General features: G+C 34.8%; 2 protein-coding genes across 2 annotated transcripts in view; both read left to right on the plus strand.

Annotated features, from left to right (window-relative positions):
• The window catches only part of LOC104265790 (trafficking protein particle complex subunit 10-like), a 13025-nt gene extending 4799 nt beyond the window's left edge, over positions 1 to 8226 (plus strand). The window contains exons 11-26 of the mRNA XM_018812286.2: positions 575 to 721; positions 968 to 1148; positions 1523 to 1601; positions 1802 to 1917; positions 2109 to 2189; positions 2355 to 2549; positions 2819 to 2961; positions 3176 to 3327; positions 3551 to 3700; positions 4026 to 4651; positions 5044 to 5148; positions 5369 to 5599; positions 5915 to 6082; positions 6423 to 6567; positions 6947 to 7150; positions 7405 to 8226. Coding sequence (XP_018667831.1) covers positions 575 to 721; positions 968 to 1148; positions 1523 to 1601; positions 1802 to 1917; positions 2109 to 2189; positions 2355 to 2549; positions 2819 to 2961; positions 3176 to 3327; positions 3551 to 3700; positions 4026 to 4651; positions 5044 to 5148; positions 5369 to 5599; positions 5915 to 6082; positions 6423 to 6567; positions 6947 to 7150; positions 7405 to 7559 — 2878 coding nt within the window. The 3' untranslated portion in view covers positions 7560 to 8226. The remainder of the gene's footprint in view (positions 1 to 574; positions 722 to 967; positions 1149 to 1522; positions 1602 to 1801; positions 1918 to 2108; positions 2190 to 2354; positions 2550 to 2818; positions 2962 to 3175; positions 3328 to 3550; positions 3701 to 4025; positions 4652 to 5043; positions 5149 to 5368; positions 5600 to 5914; positions 6083 to 6422; positions 6568 to 6946; positions 7151 to 7404) is intronic.
• A 1106-nt stretch (positions 8227 to 9332) lies between these two features.
• Positions 9333 to 14679, plus strand: part of LOC778563 (chordin) — an 8729-nt gene continuing 3382 nt past the window's right edge. Inside the window, exons 1-15 of the mRNA XM_026834784.1 lie at positions 9333 to 9573; positions 9804 to 9910; positions 10354 to 10495; positions 10882 to 11016; positions 11217 to 11316; positions 11575 to 11680; positions 11856 to 11991; positions 12127 to 12241; positions 12420 to 12519; positions 12744 to 12897; positions 13113 to 13219; positions 13417 to 13566; positions 13729 to 13849; positions 14121 to 14231; positions 14510 to 14631. Coding sequence (XP_026690585.1) covers positions 9348 to 9573; positions 9804 to 9910; positions 10354 to 10495; positions 10882 to 11016; positions 11217 to 11316; positions 11575 to 11680; positions 11856 to 11991; positions 12127 to 12241; positions 12420 to 12519; positions 12744 to 12897; positions 13113 to 13219; positions 13417 to 13566; positions 13729 to 13849; positions 14121 to 14231; positions 14510 to 14631 — 1932 coding nt within the window. The 5' untranslated portion in view covers positions 9333 to 9347. The remainder of the gene's footprint in view (positions 9574 to 9803; positions 9911 to 10353; positions 10496 to 10881; positions 11017 to 11216; positions 11317 to 11574; positions 11681 to 11855; positions 11992 to 12126; positions 12242 to 12419; positions 12520 to 12743; positions 12898 to 13112; positions 13220 to 13416; positions 13567 to 13728; positions 13850 to 14120; positions 14232 to 14509; positions 14632 to 14679) is intronic.

Raw genomic sequence — 14679 nt, forward strand, 5'->3', positions numbered from 1 at the left:
CGAGCTGCAGTAGTTCATCATACTAAAATACCAAAAAAACGTGACACCTATTTATGTAACTTATAACTGTATATAGCATTTCGACACCAGATTTTGTGCACAAATCAAAACCTGTATCTCTATGGATTAGAAAGGGAGCTTTTATTACAAAACAAAAAAATGTGACACTTTTCACCTCAGATTTTGTGAACAAATTTAATAAGTTACCCTATGCCCCCCTTTAGGTTGGAAGGGGAGCCATACAAGGCTGAAGGTTATTTCCTTGAAACAGTAAACATGTACCAGAAAGATGGTTGGAATAGTTTATGTGCACAGTCTAATATGAGATTAGCTGAATGCTACAAAAAAATGATGAATATTAAGAAGTAAGTTTATACATATATAAAATAACTTTATCATAGTTTAGGTTATATTTAAAAATTAGGTGCATTTTACATTTTTTACAAATATTATTTTATTTTTAAGTTTATATTAATCTCTGGTAACATGGCATGCCACACACTACAAGACCTCGTTCACATAGATTAGAAAAAAGTCTAATTACCATTTTTATAAGTTGTTGTATTTTTTACAGATACCTTAAACTGTGCTACTCATTAATGTGCGATAATGCATTAAGTGAAAAAAAGAAGAAATTTTATTCAGATGAATACAGATCATTATCTACTGATCTGGGGGACAAAACTTTATCTTTAAATTTATGGCCCCTTGCTACTGTTACGTAAGTATTTATTTTGTTTTATTTTATAAAACCAAATTTTTCTATTTTATATGGGTGTAAGTAAGTTTTTCGTCTTCTTAGAAAAACAAAATTATTCTTTTTTATATGAGTGGTACGCGAGAATTTTATATAAGCAGTTCTTTTTTATAAAGTGATTGCTAGGAATGGCAACCTCTTAGGCATCGTCCACTTAACCACCATGTATGTAAACAAAACTCATGATAATACTGTACCTTTTTATTCCAGATCAATCCAGTTCATACCAGCTCAAACTAGTTTTCGAATCCAAACCACACAGGAAATAGAACTGAGTATCATATCCCATGCCCCGAAACCTATACTGTTTCAGAAGTTAGAAGTAACGTTAGAGCATTCCAAACGACAGTTATGTGAGGATAATATAAGTGTTACATCAACTGCCTCAAAGGTAAGTAAAGGTAGTATGTTATAACTTGGCAGTGAGCATAAGGTGTATAATATACCATGTGTGTCTTGTGTATATGAAGATACCCATGTTATGTGTATATGAAGATACCCATGTTATAACTTGGCAGTGAGCATAAGGTGTATGAATACCTGGTAACTCATAAACCGACACAAGGTGTATGAAACAGAATATCTGTGTTGAACCATTTTCATTACCAGACCATATAAGCGTGAATAAGTTCCATTTATTCAATATTTAAAATACACCATGTAAGACACCCATATTGTAATTGAACAGCGAGCTTAGGTGCATCAGTACATGAATACACCACCAACAGTATCAGAAATCCGTTTTAATATTTCTGTCCAATACAGGTTTCATTTGACAATGAACCAGATGGAACTGGATTTTTCTCGCCTAGTTCCAAAAAACCTCTCTCTCAACCAACCAGTGGTATGTATAATATTCCATCAAATATACCAGAGCTAGCTTTAATTAGACCCTACCCATTAAGTATATAATAAAGTGAGAAAATAGGAATAAAAAAAAACCCCAGCCCCAGTTTTCAACAAAAACCTCACCCAAATAGAATAGAATGGAGAAAAATCAAAAATAAGTTAAGTTGAAAAAGTTTAAAAACTTTTCACTCACAGCCCCAGTTTCCCCCGAACTTCGTAGAACCCGGCACCGTCGCCACCCATCTTCGAGCAGTAGCAGAGATCTCATGACTCAGCAGATTGGAGAGATTGATGACTCTGGAAAAATTGAGGTAAGTTTTTGGTGACCTGATCCAGTTAACACAAACCTGTTGAATAAATGAATGTAATTTGCTTTATCGTCGCGTGGCCAGAAATCGACAACCGTTATAACTTATAACTCAGGTGTTCTGTTTAAAACACCTCGTGCCAGCTTACGAGTTACCACGAATGTAACTTATAACCCCCTTAACTTATTCCACAGCTTGTAAGTTTAAATCCTGATCCACAAACTACAACTCAAGTCATCAATCTTTCACTACATGATCAGACTGAGTATACTAAAGTAAGTATGAAAGTAATCTTTTAGATTTTTTATATTAATAAAGTAAATCATAAAAATGTATATATTTGGATTTTTCCATACTCATACAGACCCTATTTTACCCAATTTTTTCTATTGCAAATTTAAAATATGATGAAAAAAATCGTAACAATTTTTTTCACTTAGGACGGCGCCCTTTCGTGGTCAGGAATCACTTGTCGGAGATCACATGACCTGCTACGACGGCAGGACAGCAGCCACTCACAAGCCAGCAAGTTGACGCCTGTCACGACAGTTGCCATGGAAAGTTATGACTTCTGTTTGGAGTCGCGACAATTGACACTGGTGCCTGGAAAAAATACAGTTAGATTACGATTAAAAGTAAATAAAGTTTTCATTTATTTTAAAACTTTGTTTTTATAAGATGTTTAAATATCTAAAACTGGGCAAAACAAAGTTAGAAAAAAAGTAAATCAAGTTTTCTTTATTTGAAAATTTATCAACATACTTACATATTTATGTATATATATGTATCTGATTTATTGATATTGTTTCAATTTTTGTTTAAAAAAAAATTTTTTTTAATAAACCTATACCTTGACCTATTTAGTTGAAACTAGTTTAATCTTGTTTAAACCGGTTTATTCCAGACTGATGCAGCTGGCACTTTCAAGCTGATGCAGTTTCGCTTAAATTTGCACAAAACTTATTTTGTTTTACCACATTTTTACCCAATAATAAACTACCACGTCACGAACACTAAACCTACTGTTGCTTTTGAACAAGAAAAAAGGTACTTTTGTTTTTTGTGTTTTATTTTAGTGTGTTTCTAAGTACACTACTTTTTTAACAATTGTGATTTAAAAAAAAATTTGTTTAAGACTTATAATATACCTAGACCTAGACTTATAATATTTAAGACTTATAATATTACTATATATAGCAAAATCATAATGTTTATTTACAGGTATACAAAGAAAAAAATTGATAAAATTTATCTTTTTTAGTTTAATTTTTGGAGCAGTTCAAAACTTCACTGTGAGATTAACCATGGGCGACTATGACATCATAGAAGCGGATTGTTTAAAACCATTAGCTGTTACAACACCACCAAGTGTCCAGTTACTGAGCATTATAACATGCACTGTCCAAGAAAAAGGTAAAATTTAGAATATTTTTGTAACTTTTACAGACTTTTTTTCTCAAATTTTAAATCAAATTTTGCTTTTGTTATTAATACAAAATAATATATAAAAATCACTCAAAGAAACGTACGTGGTAACTCATACGTGTGACCGAGGTGTATGAACATTCGTGTTATAACAACTATCATTGTCCTACCACACAAAAATAATACAAACTTGCGTTTAAATATTTTTCAGATTACGAAATTCAAAATGTCACCCCATGCCCAAAACTTGTGCTCGACAGCGAGAATTTCCTTCTTCCAATCCCTATAGCTACTGCCCAGTCAATTGTAACGTACCACATATCTTGTATCTGCCATGTAGACCCAATTACCTTTACTCTTGGTAAGAAATTATTTAAACTTTACCTTTTTTTCAAATAAAAAAACGGAAAAACTTTTTATTTTTAATAATATCTTTTATAGTCCGATTTTTAAAAGTGATTTTTTAAAAAACTTTTTGCATTTAGGTATGGTTTTCTAAAGCACTTTCATTTGCATCAATGTTTCAGATTTAATTAACGCATAGACAGTGCATGGTCTAATGTTTTATGCTTTTTTGTAGTTTTCGCATTTAAGTCCAACAATTCATATTTTGACTACTTTTTTTCTGATTCAATTCATATATTTTTTAAGTTTTTCCGAAACTTATCCCCCCCGTTAACCCACAGACTGCAAGAAGACCCACCGTCGTACCCACAGTGCCCCCCCAGTAACGATATCCAGGTCCCCTAAATCTGCCCCAAGACACCAAACAATCTTAGAACTGCCTTCCCCTACAGCAGAAAACCACTATGACATCACAACAGAACAAACAGACAGTATCTGTGACATCACAACACAAAAACCTGTCACTCTAAACGGTTCAAGCGAAAACGAAAAACACGAAAACCAAAAAAACGCGAATAACATTCACCAAAATGGCAATATTACACTTTTAGACCCTGGGGTAAAAGAAAATTCCTCTAAAACCCCTGAAATAACCACCCCAAAGCCTCGCTTATCATTACGTAGTCCTTTTTCACGACGCAAAAAGAAAACTCCCGAGCCAGACTTGAAACCAGCGGAAAAAATGGAATCTGAAAATGACATTACAATAACGCCATCTTTTCGTATTAATGGAGACTTAATAGAGGTTACCCTTGATGACGACTCTGCTGCCTCTAGTGAGGGGTTTGTTACTTTACCGAGTATAACGGACGTAAAGTTGGGAACACCGTATGAATCTATGGAATCTGAAAGCTCCGGTTCAAATTCTGACCTGGAGCTTGATAGAAAACCACCTTTACCAAATAAGGTAATGTACATGTTCTATTCTATGTGGGTGTGGTCTCGCAGCGTGGCACGCCTTAGGTCCTAGGATTTGGGGGTTGCCCATTACCCCAAAACTGTTGTTTCCATATCCTGTTGCTACTAGGCATTATTGTTTTGTGAAATATCTCTTATGGCATTATTTATTTTTAAAAACACTTGGAGGTCCATGCGGTAGCACCCAGGCTGTCAGGGTAAATGGTAACTCTGGCCTAAATCTTAGGTCCCAAGGCCAGAAAGGCTGTAATACCTCACCCACATTGAATACAACGAAACTGATAAAGTGGCACAAGGTGTATGAAACTGAACACAGATGTTATAACTTCTTGCCCCACCACATGAACATAAAAAGTTAAATTCATGCATTAAATCTTTCAGAAGCTAATCCGTCACTTTCCTTCCAAATCTGATGCGGGTGTTGTGCAACTACATCATAATTCCAACCACAATAGGGAAGCAACGAGATACATTACGACACGCACGGTAAACTTATAAAAAAATAATATTTACAAAATTTTAACTTTTGACTTCTTTTAAGATGGTTTTAGATTTTTGAGCCAGAAAAAAAAGTAATTTTTTATATATTTTTCAATATTTTCCGGCAGCTGTTGCAGTTTATTGAGAGTTTTTGGCTGTATGAAACAGAACACCAGTGTTATAAGACTGTCATTGCCACTTTTTATTTAAATTATTCAATTTTTAGTTCGACGTAACTTTACCATGGAAAGAAGTTCCACCCAAAAATTTATCGTTACATTTCGTTCGTTGTTTGGAGTTCACTCACGCCTGGCATTTCTTCGCCAATGAAAATCGAATGCTGTCAGTCACTGTTGATAATGTGACATCACAAACAATATTATTACGAGACGCTCGATTACGATTTGTCAACGCAAGTCACATGGGTGTGGTGCAAGTCTCCTCTTCATCGGAAAAAGTAAAAAAATATTATTGTTAATAAATAACATAATTAAGATGTATTTACCTCTGACTGACAGAAGTGTTTGTGACCCTAACGTTTTAAACAAGGGTGAACTCATATGTTTGACCCCTATGGGTCCCTCACCCCTTAGTTTTATACCCTAAACAAGTATTTAAGCAAAATAACTCTAGATTTTGTGCAAAGTTTTTAAAAAAACAGTTATACTGCTCTTTCTATACTATATACATTTTTTATAGTTTTTACAGAAAATTAAACAAATTATTTTCACCAATGTAGTATATTTATATCTGAACATATTTTTTTTTACAGAAAATTAAACCAAACAGTAACATAGTATATTGTTGGCGTGTGTCTACTACCAAATCCATGCCCTTGCGATTACATGCGCAGTTTGATATTGACGTTGTTTCACAAGATATTACGAATCAAGTTATTACATCTACTGCAACTTATAAGTTTGAGTTAGAAAATATACAGGTATTTTACCTTTTTTAAAGAATATTTGTCTCTATTTAGGTTAGAATATTTTAGTTGTTTTAATTTTCTTTGTTATAGTATGTGTCCTTGGACAAGACACTTAACAGCAATTGCTGCAACCATGTGGTCAAGTTAATGTTTATTTAACTGGTAAGCGGGCACGAGGTGTAGGAAACAGAACCACAGTGTTATAACAACTGTCGTCGCCCCACCACGCGAGGATAAATAACTTACATTTATTCATTTAATAATATGTAATTTTTACTCAATTAGACATAAAATATTCACTTTTTTGTAATTAATAATTATCATTTCAACAAATTTTTTAACATTTTTTCAGCCAGTTTACAATGTAACTTGCATCACTGGTAACGGTTCTTTACGTAGCGGGGAAATGACGTCATTACGTATTGACGTACGTCGTGTACGTGTTGATTCGGAACATGAAACGACAAAAAACGGACAACAGCTTCTTATGTTTCAAGGTTAGTTTAAATTCTTAAATATTTTGTGTAATTGGTAACTCGTAAGCTGGCACGAGGTGTATGAAACAGAACAGTCGTGTTATAACAACTGTTTGTTGCCCAGCCAAACAAAGACAAACTTTAATGGTGTTTTGATATATTTTATGTAAGTTAATAACTCATAAGCAGGCACAAAATGTATGAAACAACAAATGTGTTATAAGAACTGTTGTTGGCTGTTGCCCGCCACATAAAAAAACAACATTCATTCATTCATATCGAAAAAAATTGTAAAATGAAGTAACTTTTTAACAACTGTCCATAAATAGCCAGCATTTATTAATATCCGCTAAGACACAAATTATAAAAATCCCTAAACTTTAAATTTCATTTCAAACAGTTGTTGACAACCGAGGTCGTTGGGCAGTTTGTGGTAAAAGCAGTGGTGTCATTAGCCTTCCCACTTCCAATGCAATTCATTGCGAAAACCAAGTTGAAGCCATGGGTTCGGCAACACTGGAAGTAATGCCTCTTATATCAGGAAACTTACATTTGCCGTTTGTGATTCTTAATCGTTACATGAAACGACGGTCAAGCGAATTTGGTAAGTTTGTAATAAGGTTTGGTCCAGTTTTTTTATACTAATTTACAAAATGTTTTTATATCTTAATCTTAATGCTCTTGATTTTTATTCTTTTTTTTATAAAAATAGTTTCTTTTTTGTTATCACTGGTATAATTTATATCGTTTGCATAATTTTTGCTATTTACAGAATTTTAGTCATTATTTTTTTACATATGATTTAAACTTGGACTTACTGACGTCACCAGCAGTGTTTCCCAATGTTTTTTTGTTTAGACGAAAGATTGAGCAGCACTGACAGCCCTGTACTTAAACCACCTCGACTACGACCGTTTGAACAGGGTGAGGTACTGTATCTTGATCAGGCGCGTCAGGTGCGGGTATTTCCCCATGATTACGTCATCGACGAGAAGCGCGTCACTCAGCTGTGACGTCACGTTTTGATGACGTCATAGGACGATGTTTTTACGAGTTGCAGCATTGCGTAGTTAGTTTTATTTTATATGGGTTGTCCCCGGTTGTCTGGTTACGTCACACCGTGACGTCACATGATTATTTAATTCTACTTTATCAAGATCAAAATTTGTTTTTTTTTTATTAAATTAATTTAAAATTTTGTTTTTTAAGTGTATGCCTTCGGTTACGTTAAGTTCGTGCGTAGTTTTACATAACGTAACTCTGCCAGGATTTTGTTACGTATATGTTACTACCAATTAAAGTGCAATTAGGGATTTATAGCCCTGTGGTTCGTGCAAACTTAGTATACACACATGCATGCGTATAGTTGTTCAATGCGTCAAAATAGTGTCGATATTTTTTTCGCGGCAATGTCATATTTTAATGCCATTTATCTTTCAAAGACGGTCTGCCATTTTGGGATTTTTTGTCCACATACGGTTAAAATATGTTTATTAATGTTCAATTTTTTTCCTTGTGATACAGTTTCATAACCTGTACGTTTTCTTTTAAAAAAAAGGATCTTTTTCTGTCGTTTTTTTCACCATTTTTTTACTCTTACTTGCAAAAAAACGGCGTCTTTGCGTATTTTGCGTTAAATTATGTCCAAGTATTTATTATTACACATTTCTAACAAGGTTATAGACGTTTTGTGGCGTGAAACGTAGTAGACACGTATAGTGTTTTTGTGTATACGCCTCTTACTGTCGATGCTTACTGTTAAGTTATAACATTGGCGTTATACACTGGGACACATGATGTATTCATACACCTTATGCTTACTGTCAAGTTATAACATGGGCGTCTTATTCACCAGACACACATGGCGTATTCAAAACAGAGCTACAAGGTAAACAGTCTGCATGATATACTTTAACCGACTGGAGCCTTTTCTGCAAACATTTTCCCAAACTCGGATTCCCACGGTTGGCCCGCTATTCCATTGTCCTTGCATACAGACATCTGTTACGAAACGGTCTTTGTTGTGCTATTATGTCGAACACAATAGCGTGTATGTCTGTTGGTATAATTAGGTAACGGAGCACGCGAATGCTTTATTATGTAATTAGTAAGACACGCTCATTAAAAATTAAGATAACCGACCGTGGCAATTGGTTTAACTTAAAAAAAAGATTATTTTAAGAATTCAATTTTACGGAGCCACCATAGACTTAAATAATTAGACTTTAAATGTTGTGCCTAAAATATATTTTACGCGGTTTTTCCGTGGAGCAAGATGGATACTATTAAGCACATAACATTTTATAATCATGTTTTTAACAATCAACAACATTTTATCCAATCTTAACAATCAACAACACACAATCATGTTTTTAACAATCAACAACATTTTAGGAATCGCGAGGATACGGTTATATGGATCTGTAAATGTTCATTGTTTACTATTAATAGGGCGATAAAGCGAATGAAAACATGGACCATCTTACCTCAGCCTACTATACCACAATGACGTAATACCTTATTCATTTGTAGATTTACTATCTCACGTCACCAAACACATGACTCGGCCAAATAAATTCACACTTTTATAAAATAAATATTCCACCGGATTCTGCACTTGGCTAGCTGCAAGTTCGGAAACGAGTTCTGTTACGTCACAGCATGTAATATGACGTCACAGCAGGTAATGTGACGTCGTATTGGTGCAGACACGCGCGGCCTGCCCAGTTTTTGCCCACAAAGGCCATTGTCCCGAACCTGCTATCCCGCTTCGAGGCTCCAGTCGGAATTGTGACGTAATAATGAACCGTGACGTCACGGGAAAAAGGCTACGTCACAGTGGGGGTACTTTATCTAGGGATCTCGTAGATTTCACCATATCGAAATCTCACTTCGAGCAGGAACAAATGATGATGACGTCATGCTATTACGTCACGGTGGTATTCATTGCTATGACGTCAGGTATATGTGCTGGCTTTCTGCAGATACATCCAGCAGAAGAAGCATTGCCGTCTAATAACCCGCGAGGTAAGAGTTTAAAATAACATAATATTTATTTATATCTTCGAAAAATATAGCGAAAATCATGCTATTCAAAGACTGAAGAGAAGGGAACAACAGCAAAAGTTAGGGTCGTAGAGATACGGTTATTTCTGTAAATATTCTTTATTTACTACCAAGTGGGACGATAAAAAAAAGAAAACTGTAGCCATCTTACCCCGGCTATAAATTGTTAAATATTCAATACTATAATACAGGTTGTGTATTTGGTCGTCAGTTCCACGTCATCGGATCATCATGGCACCCAAACCTTGGTCGTCCATTTGGAATCATGTATTGTGTCACGTGTCAGTGCGTCAAAGAGGTAAGATAGAATATGACGTAATTATAAATGATGACGTCAATATTAATCTGATGACGTCGTCGGAAATAGAATCGGTGTAAAGTACCGATAACGCTATAGCATCGGCGTAAACCAGTAAATAAAGAATTGTCACTTCAGTTAGTTTGTGTTCGGTTTTAGACTATATTATGGTTAAGGACTAAATGATACCGCTTCTTTTTAGGATTTTATAACTTAGACTGGCAACGACTTCATAACCCAATTATAGTTCGTCACGATCAGTTACGTCACGACGTGTGTTACGTCACGCTCTGATTTCTTGTCACACTTAAAAGTTTAACGATTGATTTTGATTGAATCATGGCATACATTTATATTTATAATTTGGAATACTGATCTAAACTAAAACCAAAGTAAGGTGTATTTGGAATATTAGTTTTCTTAATAAAATATTTTATACACAGACCACTGGGCGTTTCAAACCAGACGGACAACCAAAGGAAGTTACTCGGGTCACGTGTCATGACGTAAGAAAGGACTGCCCCCACGTCACGTGCAAAGGGGCCAAGGTACCCAGGGGAGGATGCTGTAAAGTTTGCCCAGACGGTAAGTGGGTTAAAGGGTATTCCCCGTGTTCAATCCTTTTTTTGTAATACTAAACAGGAGAGCATACGTCTAATAAAAGGGCACGTAATGTACATGGATTTGGCTACAACACCGTCAAGAGTGTGACATTTAAACTGTACGGTTTAAAATATGAGATGCGTAGGCAGTAACAATAGGAAGAATAGGAACAACTGTTTGATGAAATGGAATCTGTATTGCCACTTTTTACCTGTCAAATATTTTCATAAAAAATATGAATAAATTTCTTTTAATCAAGAGCTTTTCAATTAACAGGTGAAATGTGAAATAGTTAAGGAAACTTTGATGTTACCTGTTTTAATCATACTACTTTTAAATAAATATGGACTTTTTTTCTTCTGACATAGATACAGATACAATTGTGACGTCAGCCGAAGAATTTTCATCGAAAAATGGTGATGTTCCGCTGCCATTGGATATCACTGAAGAAAAATCAATTAACCACGACGACTCAAAGGCTGGTGTTGATGAGAAGACAAAAAGTAAGTGTGATGTCATGATAATGTAACACTGATGTACTCATAGGCGCCTATTGTTTAATAAAACAGGGTGTGGTTTTTCCATCCATGCTTTTGGGTAATGGGCCAATTCTGGCCTAAATCCCAGGGCCCATGGCATGACATGCTAGGGACCTTACCCACTTAGAATAGAGTATCGTCACTAAATTGATATTTTTCACCAGGTTATGTTGCACTGTTAACCAGCAATGATGGTGGGCCATTGTTACGAGCTACGTTTAACCTGCACAGGGATAATCTGCATTTTACGATCCAGTATTTGAGGTGAGGGGTGGTTTTAAAGTGATATTGTTTCTACGAGATAACTATGATACACTTTTTATCCATTCCCTTAAAAACGTTAACTAAGTAAAAAATATATTAACTAAGTAAATGAATGTAAAATATTTATGTGTTTTAAAATAGTGTTGCCCAATGCTCCTGTTGTTGCTGCCAAAGATAAGATAAAATGTTAGTAAAAATCTCTTCTGGTATCCTGTTAATGTCTTGGCATCATTTATTTCAAGCTTTTCTTTCTCTCAGGTCAACCAAACCCACCATTATAGAAATGCTGACTAATGATGATGTCACAATATACACTCATGTAACTGAAATGTCACCAAAGCCAGGACAACCTATTGTTTGCGGGGTAAAATGGTTTCGAATTGAAAAAAATAAATATTTACTGAAATATAGAACTGTATCCTCACGACCATAAAAGAGCGTTGTTCATTGTTAAAAACATTAGGAAATATCAGAAATTTTGTGCTAATGGTATCTTACCCCACAGTACTATAAATAATATGTTTCATTTTTACTTTTAGGTATGGCGTAATCTACCAAAACACGTTGTTAGCTCCTTAGATAAAAGGTTGTTGACTCTCAGAGCTGTTTTTGTCCAAACTGGTGCCAATATGACATCACAAGGTCAAATAATACGACACAGAGCATTGAGTCGAGGTAAGAACTTTTGCTGATAATTTTATTTTAATATAATATATTTTAAAACTTTGTTACTTTTAGAGAGTTTTAGTTCAAAATATATTTTAAAGCTTGAGTTTTAGTAATAAAAAAAATGTTTAAAACTTTTTTCAGAAACTTTTAGTTCGATTTTATCCACGACACCTCTAGATGGAGCTAGTGGAGCAATTGCGATGATCACCCTTGGCCGACATCGATTCAATAAACTTCATTTTGCCATTTTACTCAGGTAAACTTTAATTAACTAAACTTTGACATTTTACAAAGGTTAACTTAAAGTGTTTTTTTAGCATTTAATTATGTGCCAGATAAATATTCTCTAATGTCTTATATTAAATTATTCTTTTTCATAATTTATAGAAGTTTAAAATCTATTTTTTTATAAATTTTGTCTTTTTATGATTCAGACGATCTTCTGTGACATCACAACCCACCACAATCACTGTGCGATTACTCAACAATCAAAACAGAACGTTGCGATCAACCGAGAAAACTCTTCAACCCTCAGTAAATATATTTGTTGAGGTTTCACAAATTCATCTCATAAAATAATATAAATTTTAGACATGGTAAAATGTGTATATTGTCAAGACCTCCTCCAACCTGTATCTATGTTGGGGCGAAGGGCCATATCTTGTCTAAATTGTGGCTTCTCTGAAAAGAACTTCACCCATATAGGATAGAATAGAAGAAAACAAAAGGTTACCAACATATTACATTGATATTTTCAGAGTAATGAGCTAGCTGATGTGTGGTCGACAAATTCTGAAATCCTTCGAAGATTGGGTGATGGTTCACTTCATATACAGATGGTTGCTAGGACAACAGGGTCACGTGATAAACAAAGCTACATCGGCAGCGTGAGAGCAAAAACAACTTGTGACCGTAAGTCTTTATATAATATTAACTTTTATTTGTTTCTTTTTATGGTACCAGAGATTAAAGAATAGTTAATCTGAAAAGACAGGATATTGCGGCAAAACTAAAATTGTTAAAACACGCTTAAAGTTAAAAAGAATATTTACATTTATTAGTTAAAAAAAGGTAGTTGCTACACCTATAAACAGTCACACCCATTGTTAATCCCCATTTTCTTACAGTGTTGCAAGCTGTTTTATCTGGAAGTGACTGTAGCCTACCAGCCAGTACAGGAGCAGCTGGATCCGCGATTCTGAATATTAATTCTGACAACACTGTTTCTTACAAGGTAATTATGTGTGTATTGTTTATGATTTTTAAGGAAGTTTGGTATAGAGATTTGAAAAGGCATCTCATTTGAAAAGGCGTCCCACATAGGTTGCATATACTGTTACTCATGAGCCAACACAAGGTGTATGAAACAGAACGCCCATGTTATAACGACTGTCTTTTTCCTGTCATACACTTTTAACAATATTTTCTTAGGTGGCGCTAGTGGGTATTTCAAGTCGGGTGACCTCAATATCACTGCTTGGAGACTACAGAAAGAAGCGAACACGCGTAGTAGCCGATCTCACCCCACAATTTGTGAATGGGAAAGCCCAAGGAAGACTGGAAAACCTTAATGGGAAAGAGGTAAATTGGCAAATATAGGTCTCAGGTGAACCTCACTGAAACCTCATCATCATAGAATAGACTGGTACCAATAAGCCGACATCCCAGGTCCTCATTGAATAAATTAGAATGGGACCATTGAGCCCACATAATACACTTTTAACAAAAAATAACTTTTTCCAGATACATCTTTTACTAAGCAACCGTGTGCGTGTTGCCGTGGAAACTGAACAAAGCAATAGTGGAGAGCTGGGTGGTCATGTGACTTCTCTCCTTTATGGAGGCCACCAAGCTAGATATAAAGGTAACAAATTTTATCATATGTTTTAGACCCCTCATATATGAAACTGTTTCTGAAATTTTCAAACAAATAGTCACTAACAAAAGTTTGGGATAACTTGTAAGCAAGCACAAGGTGTATGAAACAGAACACCTGTGTCTCTGCCCCACTACACAAGATAAAAAGTTACATTTATTCATTTATTCATGTTTATAAAGCAGAACTGTATTATAATGAGCAGCATTGCTCTACTAATGACGATAAAAAAGTTACACCATTCATTCTGTTATTCCAGGCCTTCCAATTCCTCTTGCTGGTTCTCTAGTACGACCCCCTGTATTCACTGGGGCTGCAGGTCACGTTTGGCTTGAACTGAATGAAGAATGTCATCTTTATTATGAAATTGGTAAATACATTGTTTTGCATTTTACACTGACTATATTTTAAGTGTGAAGGATATTCTGTTCAAAGTTTGGTTCAAGGTCACCTATGGCCATATAATACACCTGGCAGCAACAGCAACAACTCATTTTTTCCACATGGTTGTGTTTTAATTTTATTCTCGGGAGTTATTTTATTACCAAAACAACAGCACATTTAAGTCGCTGTTCCAGTCACATTAAAGTTGAATTCAATTTAGATTTTTCCAGTCATGTTTTAAAATATGAATACTTTCTTTTACAGTTGTTTCTGGACTAAGCAAAGAGCGTGACACAACATTAGCCGCACATTTACACGGTCTCGCTGAAATAGCTGAAACAGAAACTGGACATAAACAACTTTTGAAAGGTTTCTATGGAAAAGAGGTAAGTTTTTATTAAACATAAATTTGTCAAGTTGTTAGCACACTTGGT

The sequence above is a fragment of the Ciona intestinalis genome, chromosome 6, assembly GCF_000224145.3.
Source record: "Ciona intestinalis chromosome 6, KH, whole genome shotgun sequence".
Classification (NCBI taxonomy): domain Eukaryota; kingdom Metazoa; phylum Chordata; class Ascidiacea; order Phlebobranchia; family Cionidae; genus Ciona; species Ciona intestinalis.